The sequence below is a fragment of the Nerophis ophidion genome, linkage group LG02 (assembly GCF_033978795.1).
Source record: "Nerophis ophidion isolate RoL-2023_Sa linkage group LG02, RoL_Noph_v1.0, whole genome shotgun sequence".
Taxonomy (NCBI): domain Eukaryota; kingdom Metazoa; phylum Chordata; class Actinopteri; order Syngnathiformes; family Syngnathidae; genus Nerophis; species Nerophis ophidion.
This window is the reverse complement of record NC_084612.1, coordinates 45,171,198-45,193,346: the sequence shown is the minus strand read 5'-3', so window position 1 is coordinate 45,193,346 and position 22,149 is coordinate 45,171,198. Positions and strand designations below refer to the sequence as shown.

Sequence of the window (22,149 nt, the reverse complement as noted above, 5' to 3'; positions counted from 1 at the left end):
TAAATCTGAACGAAATCACTATTTATCTATCTCGCTGGAAAGCATTCACAGTGCTTCGTTTCTCCACATTCTATGTTGCAGACGTAATCCAAGATAAAATCTTGCCTCGTCATATCATGCTTTGTGACATTTGCAACTTCATACTATCGTATAATTATTACATTTTTAAAGCATATTTTACATATTTCTGCGCAAATTAAGCATGTTTAAGCATGCATTGTGGCCAATACATTTGCCACGAGATGAGACCAAAACAATCAAAGCGCACTGTTTGCTACCGTGGCCACTGTTCAGGCAGCATGACTAAAGTATATTGGATTAAACAAGTGTTAGTCTGTGGGTCATGTCTATAGGGCATATTTAGAAGGTATTTAACGGTTTTTTTAACTTCAGCTATAAAATTATTTAATTTATGATTATTAATTCCTACTTTGCAGAAATACATTTACCACAATCAAGGGACAATCGGTAGAAAATGGATCGACGGATGGAAAGACCGGAACCAATTATCAGCGATAAGGGTTTATATTGTTTACAAAACTTTTTTTTTTTTTTTAAAGTTCAATAAAAAAGTAAGAAGTATTATTTGAGACTTTTATTGTCATTGAACCTGTACAACTAAATTGAGTTGGCAAGCCACAAAGGAGCAGAGGGTGAACAAAGTGTCAAAGTGACAAGTGAGGAAACTTAAAAAAACATTCAATACAGAAAAAAACAACAGTAGCAATGACATCTTGATGTTTATAAAACACTGTCGCTGTGCTGCTTTGTACAAGGTTCTGACTACCGATTGGAACACAAAACTTGTTTGGATTGTTACTTTTAGACCTGATGGATCTAAACTTATTGGGCACTCTGCAGCTAATGAAGCATACAGGCAAGGTGTGCACCAACGTGCTTTTAACTGTGGCCCGACAGAAGACTGGCAAGTCTGTCTGCACCCAATTTTTGTCAATTTCCTCAGGACACAGATGTGCTGACAGGTTTCTTTGAGTGTTAGCCGCCAAAGACAGGTTTTTAGAAACGTGGGTCCTGAGTACCCGAAGATGAACATCTTCTCCACATATTCAATTATGTTGTTTAATGCTTGCTTTATATACCTTTGGCAGCAATTACGGTCTCAAGTGTTTATGAGTATGGTACACAAATGTGGCACAAATATCTCGAATTCCATGGAGACACCCCTTTGATATCTGTGCTGTGTGCTTAGGATGGTTGTCCTGATGAAAGACAAACTGTTGCCCCAGTTTTAGGTTAAAATTGTTGTGAAGCAGGTTTTTATGCAGGACATGTCTTTACATTGCTGCAATCATATTTTCCATCTATCCTTTGTAGTCTACCAGTTCCTGACGCTTAAGAACATCTCCACAGCTTGATGTTGCCACCACCATGCTTCACTGTAAGAATGATATTATCCAGGTGACTAACGCTGCCAGCTTTCCTTCAAAGAAGACACCAGGCAATAACGCCAAATACTTCAATCTTTGTCTCATCAGACCAAATAATATAGTTACTCATGGTCTGAGAGTCCTTCAGGAGTCTACTGGGTTGCTATGTTCCTTTTAATAAGAGTGGCTTCCGGCTGACCATTCTACCATACAGTATGGATTGGTAAATTGCTGCATCTTGTTCAGTTTTAGACACTCTTGCCAGTTCTTCAAAAGTCCTGGTGGTTTCCAACTTTCCCATTTTGGCCTCAGATTAAATTTTGAGTCCTGCTTCGATACTTTGACAATGTTATTGATTGCGCAGCTGAAAATATAGGAAAGGAAATCAAACAATAACACATTTGTATAAAGCTTGTTAGTTTTGTTGTAAATCAGAGAGCACATTAAGTTTGCAGAATTACTTACAATTTTTTGGACAAAATAAATCGGATTGCACAATAACTCAACAAGAGCAAAAACAACTATCGGCTCTCATTTAAATCCTTTGGATCTTACCCTTAAATGCCAGAAGTATCTATTATTGTGTATTGTAAACAATAAAAAATACAACAAAAAGATGTTGTAATAAAGTATTAAGAACAAGAACAATTCTAATATCCATCTAATCACTTTAATATAATTTACACCCTATACTAAGTATCGTATAGTAAAAAAAATGTTTAAAAATTGAACACTGAATCGATCGTATTCATTTTTGAATGGATCACCTTTCACATTGTCATTCCTTTTCTTCTGGCCATTCTAATACTATGGCTATCAATACAATTTCTTTATTGTGAATACTTTAGTTAAAGTAATGTCAATCAAACAATGTTACCAGTAACAGGACGGTGAGAAAACCATCAAAGATGTTGTTTCTGTAGGATAGGTACCCCTTCCAGCCAAAAGCAAATATTTTCACAGCCATTTCAAACAAGTAGTAGATGATAAAGCACAAGTTGATGATCTGACAACGACAGAAAACATGGTTTTGTGTGAATGTATCAATATTACAATATCAATATTATTACAAGTTACAAATGACATTAAAAGTGATGGTTCAACATGAGACAAGACGTCTTTTTGTTATGTTGACGCTTACCTCCATGTAATGGTTGTCTCGCTCTGCTATGGACTTTTCTGAATTCAATACCAACACAGTCTGAACAAAACAAAGAGAGCATTAAATGCTATAATGTTACACTTTACAGCAAACGTCAGAAGACTGAGTGCATTGATTAGATAACTTTATGTTCCTGAATTGGCTGTAAGACCTGTTTTCAAGAACTTTGGGTTGGGGGGTCATTAACCTGCAGTTCTGGAGGACCTCTACATTGATTGAAAACATAAACCAATATTAATAATATGGAATATTAATATGGAATAATATACAATAATACAACTAGAAAAGCACCCGAAGAGCTCAAACCTCCGCCCAGCACAATCTCCCAGTAGTAAAAATAAATCTTCAGGAAAAATCATTTTGAAGGAGATGTTGGTGTGAAATCCAAACTTTTAAAGAAGAATATGTCCACGTTTAAACATAAACACAAATAAAATGTAATTAATAATCAACTAAACACAGAAGAATGTTCCTTCCTCTTTCAAATGGAGATGACACTAAGATAGTGCCAATAAATATTGGAAAGTGACAAATCTATGTGAAAGAAAACATGTTTGTCCAAATGAAAGTTCAAGATTAATGAGGGAAGAGCAAGCCAGTTCTCTAATGGCTGCCAGTTTTAAACTGATGAGGGGCGTTTCTCAAACTGGGAAAACACTTCAAGACAGCAAACTCTGAAGATTTCGTATAGGCAAAGTTAAGAGCCTTAAAGGAAGTAATAATTCTTATAGAATGCAGATACTATCAAATTGAAACATTTTGAACCATCCTGAATCTAGACGGTGATCCGGCTCACCTTCATAATCGAATCATATGATCCTTGCCTAATTTCTGACATTTCCGCACCCATTTATGTTTGTGTTATGTTGTTAACTAACAGACAAAAAAACAAAAACAATTACATAAAAATTAGAGTATGGTTACTTTTAATGTACATTGGGACAAGTAAGTCACCATCCAAAGAGCTACAGTTTTTGCATAAAATGTACTGAACACATGTCTTCTTATCACCCAATCCAACGGTCAGCAACATTGACAGTTGGATAATGCACAGCATTAGTATAAGAAAGTAAGCTGGATGTCTTACTTACACAAATGCACACCACATTGGCTAACGCCACCGCATTGCCGAGTATCGTGAAATAGTAGTGGCTGAAAACCAGCTGCATCTTCTGCAGTACTACACTGTTATACTGCGGTAAGGGCGGATGCTGTAAAAAAAAACCAGATCCATTAACATGGATTATAGCGTTCCTCATATTTTAATTATAATCAGCCTGCATTATCAGAGTAACGCCCAGTTGAATGACTTTACCTCCTTGATACGGTCTTTATCCAGTTCGTCAAATATTTTCCTGAACTGCTTTCGATCCATGAAGCCTTCAGGTTCATACTGACGAGCCTCCTGGCAAATAGTAAAATCAAGAGACACAAGTAAGAAATATACTTTTGGTATTTTTTCTGAACACAAACAACATACTAACGTTGTACATTATATAGAATATTAAATCATATATAAAAAATATTCTGTAGCCATATTGGGAAATAATAAGTGTTGTATCTAAAGATTTTTCCAACTAGTATTCACATCATGTGAATACTAGTTGAACGGATGAACAGCTAGCGGGTTCATCCGTGGAGGCTGCTCCGCGGTCAGCTGATAACGTCTCCACACAGGATGGGGGAGTTTCAGGGGAGCCAGAGAACAAAAAGGAGAAAGCAGACCAACTGGTCTAAAAAGGGGTCTATTTAAAGGCTGGAGTATACAAATTAGTTCTACAATAGGACTTAAATGCTTCTACTGAGGTAACATCTCAAACTGTTACCGGTAGGGCATTCCAGAGTACTGGAGCCCGAATAGAAAACTCTCTAAAGCCCGCGGACTTATTATTAAGCCAGAATTTTTTGAACACAGATTTCTGGCCAGGACATATGGTACAATGCAAGATAGGATGGAGCTAGACCATGTAGTATTTTATACATAAGTAGTAAAACCTTAAAGCCGCATCTTAAGTGCACAGGAAGCCAGTGCAGGTGAGCCAGTATAGGCGTAATATGATCAAACTTTCTTGTTCTTGTCAAGTTTAGCAGCCACATTTTGTACCAACTGTAATCTTTTAATGCCAGACTTGGGGAGACCCGAAAATAATACGTTACAGTAATCGAGACGAGACGTAACGAATGCATGAATAATGATCTCAGCGTCAGTGGTGGACAAAATGGGACAAATTTTATTAATACTACTCTTAATGTGTGACAGAGAGAATTGGGTCTAAGATAATACTGAAATTCTTTACCAAGTCACTTTGTGTAATTTTTTTATGTCAAATGTTAAGGTGGTATTATTAAAAAGGTTCCGGTGTCGAGCTGAACCGACAATCAGAATTGACGTTTTCTTAGGGTTAAGATGCAAAAAGTGGGCATCCATTGTGTAATTTCATTTAAACACGCCTCTAGGTAGGGCTGGGTGATAAGGCCTTTTTTTAATATCTCGATATTTTTAGGCCATATCGCGATACAAGATATATATCTCGAAATTTTGCCTCAGCCTTGAGTGAACACTTGATGCATATAATCACAGCAGTATGATGATTCTATGTGTCAACATTAAAACATTCTTCTTCATACTGCATTAATATATGCTCATTCTAAACTTTAATGCAGAGAGGGAAATCACAACTAAGTCAATTTACCAAAACTGTATTTATTAAACAGTTATTAAGCAGTGGCACACACATTCATGTCATTTCCAAAACATAAAGTTCAAGATTGTCAGAAACATTATAAAACAAGTTACGAGTGCACTTTTTTGCATGATGTCACTAACATGACATATCAAAACAACACTAAATTAAAGTGCACTTTTTGTACAGAACGCCACTGCAATAGTTTGAAACAAATAAAGTGCACTTTTGTGCATGATGTCACACAAAATATTTCAAATAAAAATTAGCTGCATAATACTATTTTTTTTCATATGGTGTTGATTTTGAAATGGTTGCCTTGGCATTTTGTTGGTGTGGCACCGAATGGAGATGTTGACATGCGGAGTAATAACTCTTCATTCTCTAGCAGGTGACTTTTCAAATGATGCTACATATTAGCAGTAATGTTACTTTTTGTAGCAACGATTGTGCCCCATATGTGACAAATTACAGTTGTCTGTTCGACATTTTCCCACTTGAAGCCAAACCACTGCCAGGCGATGGACCGCCTGCTGTTTTTCTTGGGAATTAATTCTTCCTTCATTTGTTACCAGATTGGCACCTTCTTTCTCTCGTATTACCACTCCGCTAGCACCACAGCTAACCTTACCCATGCTGCTACCTCTCTGCTTGTTACATATGTCCCATTTGTGACATATGTAAGAAGGTGCACTTGCTGTCTGTGAGGAGACACAAGAAGGAGTGGGAAGAGCCTGTAGTGTAATACTAGCAGCTAAAACCAACTGCGTGAGAACGTATACTTGAATATCACAATATAGTCATTTTATATATAGACAAACCGCCGATATATCGAGTATATCGCCCAGCCCTACCTCCAAGTGACTATAATCTGGCGTGTTGGTCAGCTTTAGGGGCATGTAGATTTGGGTGTCATCAGTATAACGGGAAAACTAACACCGTATTTGGGTATGATGTTAAAGTACCAATGATTGTCACACACACACTAGGTGTGGTGAAATTTGTCCTCTGCATTTGACCCATCCCCTTGATGAGGGGAGCGGAGGGGAGCAGTGGGCAGCAGTGGTACCGCACCCTGGAATCATTTATGGTGATTTAACCCCCAATTCCAACCCTTGATGCTTAGTGCCAAGCAGGGAGGCAATGGGTCCAATTTTTTCATAGTCTTTGGTATGACTCGGGGGTTTGAACTCCCAACCTACCGATCTCAGGGCGGACACTCTAACCACTAGGCCACTGAGTAGGGTGATGTCACCTAGCAGCAGCATGTATTCCGAGGTACAATTGTCATGGGAGAAACACTACAATCCTGACAGTAAAATAGGAGTTGAACCAAGAAAAGGCTAAATCTGACATACCAATACGTATTTTGATACGTTCTAATAGAATGTTTTGATCGATGATATCAAAAGCAGCGCTAAGATCAAGTAGCAGCAACATGGATGAGGCATCAGCATCCATGGTTAGCAATAGATTTTTGGTCGGCTGTCTCCGTAGAGTGATTTACCCTGAAACCGGACTAAAAGGGTTCACAGAGATTGTGAGACGCTAAGAGTTCATTTAGCTGATGTGCAACAATTTGAGGATTTTCAAGAAAAAGGGAAGCAAAAAAGGGAAGGATTCCAATCAGATTCAAGTCTGGGCTACGGCTGGGCCACTCGTGGACTTTTATAGAGTTGTCCTAAAGCCATTTCATTGATATCTTCGCTCTGGCCTTAGGATGGTTGTCCAGCTGAAAGCTGAACTGTTGCTCCAAGCTGGTTTTCAAAGAGGATGTCTCTGTATATTGCTGCATTAATTTTCCCTCTATCTTGACGAGACTTCGAGGTCCTGCCACTACCATGAATCACTGTAGGGATGCTATGAGCGGTGCCTGGTTTCCTTCAAATATGACATGTGGCATTCACACCAAAGAGTTCAATCTTTGTCTCATCTGACTTGATGATTTTTTTCATTTTCTGAGAGTCTTTCAGGTGCATATATTAAACTTTTACAAAGGAATGGCTTCTGTCTGCCCACTCTACCATACTGGTCTTTGTTGCACGGATGGTTGTCCTTCTGGAAAGTTCTCCTCTCTCCACAAAGGAATGCTGTAGCTCTAACAGAGTGACAATTCATTTCTTGGTCTAGGAAGGTGTGGTTCCAAACTTTTTCCATCTACGGATGGCGGCGGCCACTGTGCTCAATTGAAACGTCAATGCAGCAGATATTTTTCTGAACCCTTTCCCAGACTTGTGCCTTGAGACAATCCTATCTCGAAAGTCTACAGACAATTACTTTCGACTTCATGCTTGTTTAGTGCTTAGCAATGCACTATCAAGTGTGGGACCTTAAATATAGACAGGTGTTTGCCTTTCCAGATCATGCCCAGTCAACTGAATTTACTATAGTTGGAGTCCAATCAAGCTGTAGGAACATATCAAGTATGATTAGTTGAAACAGAACGCACCTGAGCTCACTTTATAACCAATGGCAAAGGCAGTGAATATTTATGTAAATTTATATCTTAATGTTTTATTTTTAATATAATTTCAAAAGCCTCTCCAAAAACCTTTTTCACATTGTCATTGTGGGGTATTGTGTGTAGAATTTTGAGGACAAAATTAAGTTATTCTATGTAGAATAAGGCTGCAACATAACATGTGGAAAGAGTGAAGCATTGTGAACACTTTCTGGATAAACTCTATATGTATTTATGGTCAAATTAACCCATTTACATTTCTACTAGTTTACTAGGCAGCTATTGCACCATACATATTAAATGTGATGAATTCTGACCTTAGTGATGGCTGCTCTGTAGTAGCTCAGCATCTGGACCCTGGACATCACTTGCAGGACCACATCTACAGAAACACGTTCCCTACAAATCACATCAGTATCAATTGCGTAACATTGAAGTGGAGATCCTGTCCGAGCGTATCATTGTCTTTATATTATAGGTTGTAATTAACTTTCTCCTCCAAAAGGTCAGATTCAGGGAACGCTCATGCACTCTGACCTTATCAGCAGATCGGTCATACTGGAAATACGCAAAAATTAGAAAGATACGTGCTGTTTATCATTCACAATCCCTATGTAAGACATTAGCACATGTTTTTCTTTTTTTATGCATTTTAAGTCATACAATAAATAAATTAAAAAGTCAATGGGGACTCTCTATTTGGTGCACAAAACCCGCCAACAATACTCTATTTACATATCGTGACTGGAATATTAACCAAATATTAGTAATATTGTTATTATAAGCGCTATTGCAGACAAACTATCTTTTAGCAGCGCATTGATAACAGAGAGGTAACTAGCTTATGATGCAGCATTGAGCCGGCTAGTGTCCTGCTGCTGCTGCATTACGTCTCGTCAAAGTTATTCCATCAGCCATCTGTGTGTGAATGGGTGTATATGGAAATAGTGTCAAAGCACTTCGAGTACCTTGATGATGTGATGATGCGCGAAAGAGTGCAACCTTGTCTTTTACTGATTAATGCTTAATTTGAGTATCCCCTCCAGATGTAAAGATATGCCTCCAATTTTCTCTTTTCTTTATCCGTGTGAGTGTCAAATGAAGTGAGGTCGGAGAGAGCAGTAATGTCCAGGTGATAATGGTTTAAGTTTTCAAAAATGTTTGTATAAATCCACTCCATCCCATTTTAAATATTTTTTTCTAAATCGCTTATATTATTGCCCGCAAACCTTTTGAAGTACGCCCAAATCTACACTGATGCAAGGTAAATAAACAGTAGCCTACTGGGGACTTTAGACCATCGCTTGAAATCTGGAAGTGCCTCTGGGTCACATAATTGAAAGCCAGCAATAGAGCTTTTGTACCTTCAAAGTAATCAAAGTGCTTTGACACAATGACCACATTCACCTACTGATTATGCCGCATCAGAAGCAGATGTCGGGTTTGGTATCTTGCTCAAGGATACTTCGACATGGTCATAGGGGGACTGAGGACTGAGCTCGCAACATTCAGGTTGGGAGACAACCACTATACCACCTGAAGCAAGCTCAGCCATTGTATATCTGTAATAGCTGCAGTATGGACACTCAGGCTCTAAGTGTTTAATGAATCTGATTAAAGATGATAATGCTAACTCATACAGCATGTCCTACCTGTTTGAAATAAGAGATATTTTTTTCTTTTGATGATTCTTGCAATGAATTCATATTAATTAAAAGTAATTTAATATGTCTTTCATATTTCATAACACATCATGTATAATTCATATGACAATAAGCCAGCAGAGCAACATTAGTATATAGCATAATAATAAATGGGTTAAATGGGTTGTACTTGTATAGCGCTTTTCTACCTTCAAGGTACTCAAAGCGCTTTGACACTACTTCCACATTTACCCATTCACACACACATTCACACACTGATGGAGGGAGCTGCCATGCAAGGCGCCAACCAGCACCCATCAGGAGCAAGGGTGAAGTGTCTTGCTCAGGACACAACGGACGTGACGAGGTTGGTACTAGGTGGGAATTGAACCAGGGACGCTCGGGTTGCGCACGGCCACTCTCCCCACTGCGCCACGCCGTCCCCAATAATAATAATACCAATAACAAGAAAATTCAAAATAACCAGAGTCCCTTCACACTTTTGATACCCTGGCCTACAAAAAGAGGGAACCATTGCATATTAGGTAATCTTAAACATTGAATGGTTTACAGTAGTGTTGTGTGCATCTGAGAGTGTTGATTTACTCAGCAGCATTTTCCGCTTCATGACAAATGAGGACCTGGAATGCAGCTCGGATTCCCAACCGCCTTCTGATGATGGATGTTTGCACTGACATCTGGACCACATGAAAGGCAAACAGTTCAAATATTTAAGATTCCGACAAAAATACTGTTGTAAAACTTTAACATGCATCCTGTAAAATAAGAATAACAAATTGCTCTATATGGGTTGATATTTGATCTACAATATGTACCGTATTTTCCACACTATAAGGCACACCAGATTATAAGGCACACCTTCAATGAATGGCCTATTTTAATTATTTGTTCATATATAAGGCGCAACGCATTATAAGGGGCATAGAATAGATGTTACAGTTAAGGCTGGGGTTACGTTATGCATCCTTTAGATGGAGCTGCGCTAAAGGGTAATGTCAAAAAAACAGTCAGATAGGTCAGTCAAACTTTATTAATAGATTACAAACCAGCGTTCTGACAACTCCGTTCACTCCCAAAATAAATAAACAGCTGTTTTATTATTTTCCCCGATTCAATAAACACGTAAAAAACAGTTTGATACTGTTACGGTAAATCAAACGTTAGTGCAATCACAATATAGTAACACTCGAAATAGTGCAAAGCAATTATATATCAATAACTCAACGTTGCTCATACAATAATGGCACACAACACAACACACAAAATAAATATGTAAAGCTCACTTTATTAAGTTTTTCCTCATCCACAAATCCTTCAAATTCTTCTTCTTCGGTGTTCGAATAAAACAGTTGGGCGAGTACACCATCCAACATGCCCGGCTTCGTCTCGTCGAAGTCGTCATTAAACGAGTCAGTGTCGCTGCTGTTAATGTTGAATTCTCGCTTCTGCTCTATACCCGTGTTCTTCTGTGTGACTGATCGCCTTACGTTTAAACTCGGCACGCCTCCCGCAGTCATATATCCCAGCATGTACCGCGCGCTTCTTCTTCTACGAGGGAAAATAAGGTAGGCGGATGCTTACCGTAGTTGCAAGACCTCTTGTGGCATGTTTAATTCGGACACTGAAGAAGAAGAATTCGAGGGATTTGTGGATGACGAATAACTTAATAAAGTGAGCTTTACATGTTTATTTTGTGTGTTGTGTGACATTAATGTTTGAGCAACGTTGAGTTATTGATATATTGTTATTGCTTTGCACTATTTCGAGACGTCGTTAATGGAGTCAGTGTCGCTGCTGTTGTCTAGCATTTCAGTGATAATTCCTGCTTTCCTGAAATCATGTCTCTCAATAGGAGCCATTCTGGGGTCTTTTTACATAAACACACAAATGGAAATGAAACGGCACGGCCTGGCGCAGTCATATATCCCAGCTTGCACCGCGCGCTTCTTCTCCAACGGGTGAAAATTAAATCTGCGGCTGCTTACCGTTGAGGCTCTCAATATTGGTCTATATATAAGGCGCACCGGATTATAAGGCGTACTGTCAGCTTTTGAGAAAATATGAGGTTTTTAGGTGCGCCTTATAGTGCGGAAAATACGGTAGTACAAACCCTGTTTCCGTATGAGTTGGGAAATTGTGGTAGATGTAAATATAAACGGAATACAATTATTTGAAAATCCTTTTCAACCCATATTCAATAGAATGCACTACAAAGACAAGATATTTGATGTTTAAACTCAAACTATTTTTTTTTTTTTGCAAATAATAATTCACCTAGAATTTCATGGCTGCAACACGTGCCAAAGTAGTTTGGAAAGGGCATGTTCACCACTGTGTTACATCACTTTTTTTTTTAACAACACTCAATAAACGTTTGGGAACTGAGGAAACTAATTGTTGAAGCTTTGAAAGTGGAATTCTTTCCCATTCTTTTTTTATGTAGAGCTTCACTTGTTCAACAGTCCGGGGTCTCCGCTGTCGTATTTTACGCTTCATAATAAGCGGTAGAAAATGGATGGATAGATGGATAATACGCCACACATTTTCGATGGTAGACAGGTCTGGACTGCAGGCGGTTCAGGAAAGTACCCGCACTCTTTTTCTTACGAAGCCATGCTGTTGTAACACGTGCTGAATGTGGCTTGGCACCGTCTTGCTGAAATAAGCAGGGACGTCCATGAAAAAGACGGCGCTTAGATGGCAGCATATGTTGTTCCAAAACCTGTATGTACCTTTCGGCATTTAGAGTGCATTCACAGATGTGTAAGTTACCCATGCCTTGGGCACTAATGCACCCCCATACATCACAGATGCTGGCTTTTGAACTTTGCTTCAATAACAGTCTGGATGGTTCGCTTCCCCTTTGGTCCGGATGACACGATGTCGAATATTTCCAAAAACTATTTGAAATGTGGACTCTTCAGACCACAGAACACTTTTCCACTTTGCATCAGTCCATCTTAGATGATCTCGGGCCCAGAGAAGCCGGCAGCGTTACTATATGTTGTTGATAAATGGCTTTTGCTTTGCATAGTAGAGCTTTAACTTGCACTTACAGATGTAGCGACAAACTGTATTTAGTGACGGTGGTTTTTTGAAGTGTTCCTGAGCCCATGTGGTGATATCCTTTAGAGAGTGATGTCGGTTTTTGATACAGTGCCGTCTGAGGGATCGAAGGTCACAGTCATTCAATGTTGGTTTCCGGCCATGCCGCTTACGTGGTGTGATTTCTCCAGATTCTCTGAACCTTTTGATGACATTATGGACCGTATATGCTGATATCCCTAAATTTCTTGCAATTGCACTTTGAGAAACGTTGTTCTTAAACTGTTTGACTATTTGCTTACGCAGTTGTGGACAAAGGAGTGTACCTCGCCCCATCCTTTTTTTGGGAAGCTGTTTTTATACCCAATCATGGCACCTACCTGTTCCCAATTAGTCTGCACACCTTTTTGATGTTCCAAATAAGTGTTTGATGAGCATTCCTCAACTTTATCAGTATTTATTGCCACCTTTCCCAACTTCTTTGTCACGTGTTGCTGGCATCAAATTCTTGAGTTAATGATTATTTGCAAAAAAAAAATGTTTATCAGTTTTAACATCAAATATGTTGTCTTTGTAGCATATTCAACTGAATATGGGTTGAAAATGACTTGCACATCATTTTAAAATCAAGTATATGCAGTACTTTCCTTGGCCTTATCTTTTAAAAATACTGGTGTGACTCACCAGCAAATATCCTCTGAACTGGTTGTAGATGATGGCTGTCAGTAAATTCATCAGGCAGTAAGTTCCTGGAAGGAAATACATACACATTTAAAAGAAAAATATTTCAAGATGAAAACTAAAAACAAAAAAACATACTTTTATATATTTTAACACATCTTACCAATAACACTGAAAGTGACAAAGAAAATAACGTAGCCTCTGTTCTGGGAGTAGGCAAGGATCACCACTGTATAAAATGTGTCACAATAATCACAATCAACAAATAAGCATAAAACAATAAGAATATACGTGACACCAGAGTGATGATACTATTGCAATACCATCTGGATTGTTTGCCGTCGTAAGCAGCACCAGCAGAGACGTGAGTGAAGTAGGGAGGTTTCGAAAATACACCTTCCACTCTTCATTTTTTACTGGATCCTAAACAAAGTGGAGGAGGAGAGAGAGAGAGAGAGAGAGAGAGAGAGAGAGAGAGAGAGAGAGAGAGAGAGAGAGAGAGAGAGAGAGAGAGAGCTCTGTGAGGCATGATAATAAAGCTCTGGAAAAATGTGCTTTTGGGAAAGCCACATTTGAAGTTATAGTTATCATGAAACTAATTGTTCTTTTCCCCAGCAGGACAAAGCTCCATGTTACACAAACCCAGGTCAATAAAGGTGTGGCTGTAGATCAGTCCAACCTTACTTGTGTGACCCTACACTTTCTTTTTATTTTGAAATCATGTATTAACACACTTGCCTGAAATCACCCAAATACCCCAAATTTGAGTAGGTAAAAATTAGCATACCATTACTTCTAAATTGATAGTAAAATCCTTTTTCTTTTTTTTTTTTAGCTTCAAGACAAGGTTGTCAGTTTCAATTTACTATGTACCACTGCAATGTTTACTTTGTATTATTTGAGATATGAAACCCGAAACAAACATTGACCATTTTTTTTGTTATTTTGAGCCGCTGTTTTCGCCAAATAAATGCAAACAGTATTTTGATTTTGAAAGTATTAGTAATGTTGTCAGTAGTTCTTACACCCAAAATAAATAATATTTGGGAGGGCATACAAGGATCTGTACATGGATGATGTTGATATGAAAGTAAATACTTCAATGGTTAATTTATATATGAAAAAGAACATATATTTACTAGTGGATAAGAGTAAATGAATATGTTTGTTTAGTGAGTTTTAGTGGGAAACTAATGATACTTGTATAATGTTTAAAGGTTGGTACATTCATGACAAACAGTATGATGCTCTCTGACTGCTTGTTTTCCTTATTTTCTCATTCAACTGCTATTGCTTTGACTTTATAAAATAAGTTTGGTAGAGATTTCAGCTGATGATCTTCGAGGAACATGGCTGTATAGAGCATGTTTATATTGACACAACTATCGCTAAGCAGTAACCATAGAAACATAACACCAACCACGCTGCTCCCTTTAGTGGGGTGTGGTGCTTTTTTAAAGGCCCAAAAACAAATAAATAGTTATTGCCCTCGAAACCTTACCTATATAGTAAATAGTAAAACCAGATACTGGTTTTGTGAGAGTGTTTGTTTCAAATGTTTTCACAATTGCCAAAAGCACAAAATAAGAAGTAAAAAAAATGTTTTAAACATTTTACAGGTAAAATCATTTAAAAACAAAAGCTAACCTTGACTTGAGGCCAACTGAACTGTAAGGATTAGGGATCGGTACCGTTCACATTCGTATCGATACAGAACCAATTCCTGGTACTTGGGAATCGATACCGGTACTCAACCAATTTTCTGTACTTTTGTATGTATTTATGTGGTAATACATGTTAATTTGTCTAACAATAAAATATTGTATTTAACCTCAAGCTGATAGTGATAATTGGGCTGTCCAGATGTTGTATCTAGTGTTCCTTCACTTTGGACTATCATTTGAAAGTACGAACTAATTTAATTTGTTCCATCTGAAAAAGTATTTGACATTAAGTTGAATGTGCCAATCTTGTCATTGTTGAGCCCTACAAATTGTTTGTACTGTAAGTATTGTATTTATCACACACTAGTTGTTTGGTTGTAACATGCATCTCAGTTGTATTTTTGATTGCCAAATTCATAGGTATTGAAATCGCAATATAAAAACTTTAATGCTAATCAATAGCATGTAAATGGCATATCCAATGTTAATTGGCGTTGTGCTCGTACATTTTGAAATACTTTTTAGTGCTTTCTATCAGGCATGCTGTCTTTATTGGCATGGAAAATCATAACTGACCCCCCTAGTGCTTGAGCCCGAGCCAAGTCTGCAACCGGATATGATGTTTCGTGCAACCAAGGATTTGAAATATAGTTGATTTGCGTGAATCGTAGTAATAAGAATAGTAACAATAATGCATTTTATAAATAATATTAATATTAAATTGCATTTTTACTTCACATAATCACAATTACAAATCACAAAAAAAGCATTAGTAATAATATAAAACAGTCAAAAGTTAAAAACAAAGAAAAAAATATGTACGTTGTTAGGCTGAATAAGCACTTTTGAACGAGTATGTTTTGTGATGTGATTTGAAGGTGTCAACTTAGTCCAGTAGTCAGTTAGTGGTAATCCGTGCCATAGTCTGGCGGCTCAACCAAAGAAAGCCAGAGCACCAAATGTTGCCATTTTCGAAACAGATAAATTGTGAGCACGGCAATAGATGAGGAAATGAGTGCACACAGCGAGGGGTAAGTCACATAAGTATTGGGGGCACAGTTATGGAATCATAAGCCCTATTATGCAAAACTAACTTTTTTTTACCTATTGATGCCGTTTTTTTTGTATTTGGGATCTGCATAAGTCCCGAAAATGTTGACCTCTAGAAGGCAATATTCCCTTCTTCTTTAACTTTAATCACACTTTCACCGACATTGACTACTTTCTAGTTGATACTAAATTACTTTCATCTACAGTATACAGTGGGGCAAAAAAGTATTTAGTCAGCCACCGATTGTGCAAGTTCTCCCACTTAAAATGATGACAGAGGTCTGTAATTTTTTATCATAGGTACACTTCAACTGTGAGAGACAGAATGTGAAAAAAAATCCAGGAATTCACATTGTAAGAATTGTAAATAATTTATTTGTAAATTATGGTGGAAAATAAGTATTTGGTCAACCATTCAAAGCTCTCACTGATGGAAGGAGGTTTTGGCTCAAAATCTCACGATACATAGCCCCATTCATTCTTTCCTTAACACGGATCAATCGTCCTGTCCCCTTAGCAGAAAAACAGCCCCAAAGCATGATGTTTCCACCCCCATGCTTCACAGTAGGTATGGTGTTCTTGGGATGCAACGCAGTATTCTTCTTCCTCCAAACACGACGAGTTGAGTTTGTACCAAAATAGATAAATATATAATACAGCAGAGGATTGGGAGAATGTCTTGTGGTCAGATGAAACCAAAATAGAACTTTTTGGTATAAACTCAACTCGTCGTGTTTGGAGGAAGAAGAATACTGAGTCGCATCCCAAGAACACCACACCTACTGTGAAGCATGGGGGTGGAAATATGCTTTGGGGCTGTTTTTATGCTAAGGGGACAGGACAATTGATCCGTGTTAAGGAAAGAATGAATGGGGCCATATATTGTGAGATTTTGAGCCAAAACCTCCTTCCATCAGTGAGAGCTTTGAATGGTTGACCAAATACTTATTTTCTACCATAATTTACAAATACATTCTTTAAAATTCCTACAATGTGAATTCCTGGATTTTTCCCCCACATTCTGTCTCTCACAGTTGAAGTGTACCTATGAGGAAAATTACAGACCTCTGTCATCATTTTAAGTGGGAGAACTTGCACAATCGGTGGCTGACTAAATACTTTTTTGCCCCACTGTATCTACATGCAAACATGATGCAATTGTTATCTCTGATCATGCTTCAAATTCAATGGCTTTACTATTTAAAAACCTCACGCCATGGCGTGTACATTTCCGAATACTTTTAAATGAGGTTATGTGGATTTTGTTTTGCGTCAAATACATTTTTTGTGCTCTTGAACAAGACTGTACACTGGGATGCGCTGAAGGCATACATTAGGGGGGAGATAACGTATAAAAGTTATGACAAAAAACTCAAAGAATAAATTGAATAGTTTGACCCAACACATATTTGTTGTGGGAAAGACAGATGTCTTGGTGACAAACCGTGCTACTGAACAAATACTTTGTTAAAGATCTCAGTTTTATAAACATGGTGATAAAGCTGGTAAACGATCGGCTCATCAACTACGCCACATATAAGATTTCTAATATTATGCAGATTCAATTCAATTCAGGTATAGTTACCGGTGATCTTGAGATCAATGATGTATTTAGGAATATCTATGTGTCCCTCTCCTCTTCTACTCATTGTTCTACCCCTTAGCTTGATATTTTTTGCCAATCTTGACATCCCGTCTATTGATCAGTCTGCTGCAGTATAGTTAGAGAGACCATTTACTGCTGCGGAATCAAAAGTTGCAGCGTTATCACTAAAAAACTGAAAATACTCAGGACCAGATGGCTATCTTCCGGAATTTTTCAAAAAATGTTGGGAAAAGATAGCTCCTCTATTATTGTACATGTACAATGAAATGTTTGAATCTGGCCGTCTCCCGCCAACGCTCAACCAAGCTTCAATCTCTTTAATCTTGAAAAAAGGCAAGGACCGTTTGCATTCAACTACATATCGCCCCATTAGTCTCTTAAATGTGGACTTTCAATTATTATCGAAACTGCTGGCTTTACGTCCGGTTACTATTCTTCCTTCCAATTTTAATGTGGTTCGGACCGGATTTTGGCACTCCTTTTTTAATCTTCGAAATATGTTCAACTGATTGTATGATTTGCTGCTCTTAACACTGAAGAGGCAGTAGTATCTATGGATGCTGGAAAGGCATTTGACCGAGTGGAATATAATTATCTATTTTATGTCCTGGAAAGATTCGGCTTTAGAAACAGTTTTATTTCATGGACTAAGCTCCTTTATTCATGACCTTTATTCATAATATTTTTGCCTTTACTGTTATACATATATATATATATACATATATATATATATATATATATATATATATATATATATATATATATATATATACATATATATATATATATATATATATATATATATATATATACATATATATATATATATATATATATATATGTATATATATATATATATATATATATATATATATATATATATATATATATATATATATACATATATATATATATATATATATATGTATATATATATATATATATATATGTATATATATATATATATACATACATACATACATATGTATATACATACATACATATGTATATACATACATACATACATACATATGTATATACATACATACATACATATGTACATACACATACATATGTATATACATACATACATACATATGTACATACACATACATATGTATATACAACAAGGCGCTTTTGGATGGCTACCAATGGCGCCATATTCCAGTAAAACTTGCCTAGGGACATGTAACCAAATATTAACATTGCTGTGTTCACATTTTCAGTAGACCTATAATACATTCATAAAAGAACCAAACTTTATGAATGTTTTTTGTAACCAACAAGTATGTGCTCCAATCAGTCTATCACAAAAACATAAGAGTTGTAGAAATGATCGGAAACTCACGACAGCCGTGATATTATGTTCTTTACAAATGTATGTAAACTTTAGATTATATATATATATATATATATATATATATATATATATATATATATATATATATATATATATATATATATGTATATATATACACACACATATACACATATACAGTTATGATCAAAATTATTCAAAGCCCACAGAATTTTGGTGTTTTTGCAAGTTGGTCATTTATTCCATATTTTGTTTATGGCCATATCAAATAAAGATGCCTTAAATAGACAAATGCAACTTGAATTACAACATTATATTTTGTAACATACCAAACAGTGTCATTTCTCTTAATATCTCATTGACAAAATTATTCAACTCCTTGAAGATCATAACTCTTAAGAACATAATTCGAATAAGGTCTTTTCAATCAGGTGTTGAAAACACCTGTAGATGTGATTAGAACCATAACGAGCAACAATTAAACTAATTGAAAAAGACTGTGACGCTCAGCTTCTTGTAGATGGTCAATGGTGTATTTGCAACATGGTGTAGTCCAGGGAGTGGTCAAAGAAGTCAAGAGAGGAGGTAATTTCTCTTCATATTTGGGTATAAGAAAATAGCAAAGACATTACACATTCCAAGAGACACAGTTGGGAGCATAATTCGCAAGTTTAAAGCTAAATGCACGGTGGATACACTACCTGGGCGTGGTAGAAAGAGGATGCTGTGTGCAACTGCTGTCCGGTATTTAAAGCGTACAGTGGTGAAAAACCCCCGGGTAACAGCTGAGGAACTACAACAGGACATTGCAGAGGGGGGAACGCAGGTTTCGTCCCAGACAATAAGGCGCGCACTACGAGATGCCTCCATGCCAGAACTCCCAGGCGCACCCCAGTTCTGACTACCAGGCACAAGAAAAATAGACTCCAGTATGCCAAAAATAATCTGGACAAACCCCAAAGGTTTTGGGAAACTGTTCTATGGAGTGATGATGATGAGACAAAACTGAACAACTCTTTGGGCCTGTGAATCAACGTTATGTCTGGAGGAGGAAAAAATGAAGCTTACAAAGAGAAGAACACCTTTCCTACTGTTAAGCATGGTGGGGGGTCAATCATGCTCTGGGGCTGTTTCTTTGCCTCAGGTACCGGGAATCTCCAGCGCGTTCAAGGCATTATGAATTCTATTTCCTACCAGGATATATTAGCTGCAAATGTCATGAAGTCAGTGACGAAGCTGAGGCTTGGGAGACGTTGGACCTTTCAACAGGACAATGATCCCAAGCATACCTCCAAATCAACATCAGAGTGGTTGCAGAAGAAGGGCTGGAAGACTCCGGAGTGGCCTTCACAGTCGCCAGACTAAAATCCTATAAAAAACATGTGGTGGGACTTGAAGAAGGCAGTTGCAGCACGCAAGCACAAGAATATGAATGAACTGGAGGCCTTTGCCCAAGAGGAATGGGCTAAAATACCTGTAGATCATTGCAAGAAGCTTGTGTCTGGTTATGTATCACGTTTGAAGGATGTAATTACTGCCAACGGGTGTTCTACTAAGTACTAAAGATGCATGTAACTAGGGGGTTGAATAATTTTGTCAATGAGATATTAACAAAAATGTCCTTTTTTGGTATTTTGTAAAATACAGTGTTACAATTTAAGTTGCATTTGTCTATTTGACACATCTTTATTTGATATGACTATAAACAAAATCCAACTTGCTAAAGCACCAAAATTGTGTGGGAAATGAATAATTTGGATCACAACTTTATGTATGTATGTATATATATATATATATATATATATATATATATGTATGTGTGGGAAAAATCACAAGACTACTTCATCTCTACAGAACTGTTTCATGAGGGGTTCCCTCAATCATCAGGAGATTTTAATGGAAGCATTCACATACAATGGTTTATATAGGGCACAGAGTGGGTGGGTACAGGCAGGCGTAGGGTGTGGTGATTGGCTCATGTGTTACCTAGGAGGTGTTTCCGTCTGTGGCGGCATGTTGTAATGATTTCACTGCGCTTGTTGGGGGATGACAGGTCTGAATGATATATAATAAACAGTTTCTCTTTTAAGCATTGGTTGCATCTTTTATTACCGCTGTTGTAAGGTGTGCTGGATGCAAGAATTTGCCATGTTATTGAATATTCAACATTATTGTCTTTGAGGTTCCAAATGTGCTTGCTGAGTTCTGTAGAATTCCGCAAAGTCTGGTTTCTAAAGGAGGCCTTGTGATTATTCCATCTGGTTTTAAACACTCCTTCGGTTAATCCTACATACGTGTCGTATGTGTTAATGTCCTTGCGTGTTACCTTTGCTTGGAAAACGACAGATACTTGTAAGTACCTCCCGTTGAGAGGGCAATCAGGTTTCTTGCGACAATTACATTCCTTTTTGGTTTCAGAGTCGTTTAGTCTGGGGGTAGGCAGTCCTTTTGCAATTGCTTTGTTGTGGTTTGAAATGATTTGTTGAATGTTATTTATTCAGCTGTAGCTCAATTTAATGTTATTCTTGTTGAATATTTTTCTTAGGGTGTTGCCTTTGGGAAAGTGTTTGTCGATCAGAGTGAGGAACTTGTGGACGCGATTGGTTGAGACGTTTTTGCTGAATGGGGGGTTGTACCAGATGATGTTGTTTCGTTTTCTGCTCTTTTTTGGTTGGTTTCCTGGTGTGGCTTCATAGGGGGGGGGGTTGCTTGGTTGAATTCAGCTTTTGTAGATGACAGCATCGATAGCCTTTTATTAATTCCGGTAGGTATTCTTTTCGTGGTGGTGGGTGGGTAGTTGCTGTCATGGTGCACGTATTGGAGTGTTGTGTTGGGTTTCGGGAATGGTTGGTAGTTGTTATTTCTCAGGTTGAAAGTGACGTCGAGGAAGTTGACGGTTTGCTTGTTGGCTTCAATCGTGATCCGTAGTGAAATCATTTCAACATGCTGCCACAGACGGAAACACCTCCTAGGTAACACATGAGCCAATCACCACACTCTACGCCTGCCTGTACCCACCCACTCTGTGACCTATATAAACCATTGTACCATTGTATGTGAATGCTTCCATTAAAATCTCCTAACAATAGAAAAGCGCGATATAAATCTAATCCATTATTATTATTATTGGAGTTTGCATGTTCTCCCCGTGAATGCGTGGGTTCCCTCCGGGTACTCCGGCTTCCTCCCATTTCCAAAAACATGCACCTGGGGATAGGTTGATTGGCAACACTGAATTGGCACTAGTGTGTGAATGTGAGTGTGAATGTTGTCTGTCTATCTGTGTTGGCCCTGCGATGAGGTGGCGACTTGTCCAGGGTGTACGCCGCCTTCCGCTCGATTGTAGCTGAGCTAGGCGCCAGCGCCCCCCGCGACCCCGAAAAGGGAATAAGTGGTAGTAAATGGATGGATATATATATATATATA

The 22,149-nt window shown here is 37.7% G+C and overlaps 1 protein-coding gene across 1 annotated transcript in view; it reads right to left on the bottom strand.

Annotated features, from left to right (window-relative positions):
* The window catches only part of tpcn2 (two pore segment channel 2), a 102,895-nt gene that overhangs the window by 40,623 nt on the left and 40,123 nt on the right, over positions 1 to 22,149 (bottom strand). The window contains exons 8-16 of the mRNA XM_061884584.1: positions 13,409 to 13,508; positions 13,249 to 13,314; positions 13,089 to 13,153; positions 9,945 to 10,036; positions 8,013 to 8,094; positions 3,866 to 3,955; positions 3,642 to 3,761; positions 2,530 to 2,589; positions 2,266 to 2,394 (exon numbers count right to left, since the gene is read on the bottom strand). Of these exons, the coding sequence (XP_061740568.1) occupies positions 2,266 to 2,394; positions 2,530 to 2,589; positions 3,642 to 3,761; positions 3,866 to 3,955; positions 8,013 to 8,094; positions 9,945 to 10,036; positions 13,089 to 13,153; positions 13,249 to 13,314; positions 13,409 to 13,508 (804 nt within the window). The remainder of the gene's footprint in view (positions 1 to 2,265; positions 2,395 to 2,529; positions 2,590 to 3,641; positions 3,762 to 3,865; positions 3,956 to 8,012; positions 8,095 to 9,944; positions 10,037 to 13,088; positions 13,154 to 13,248; positions 13,315 to 13,408; positions 13,509 to 22,149) is intronic.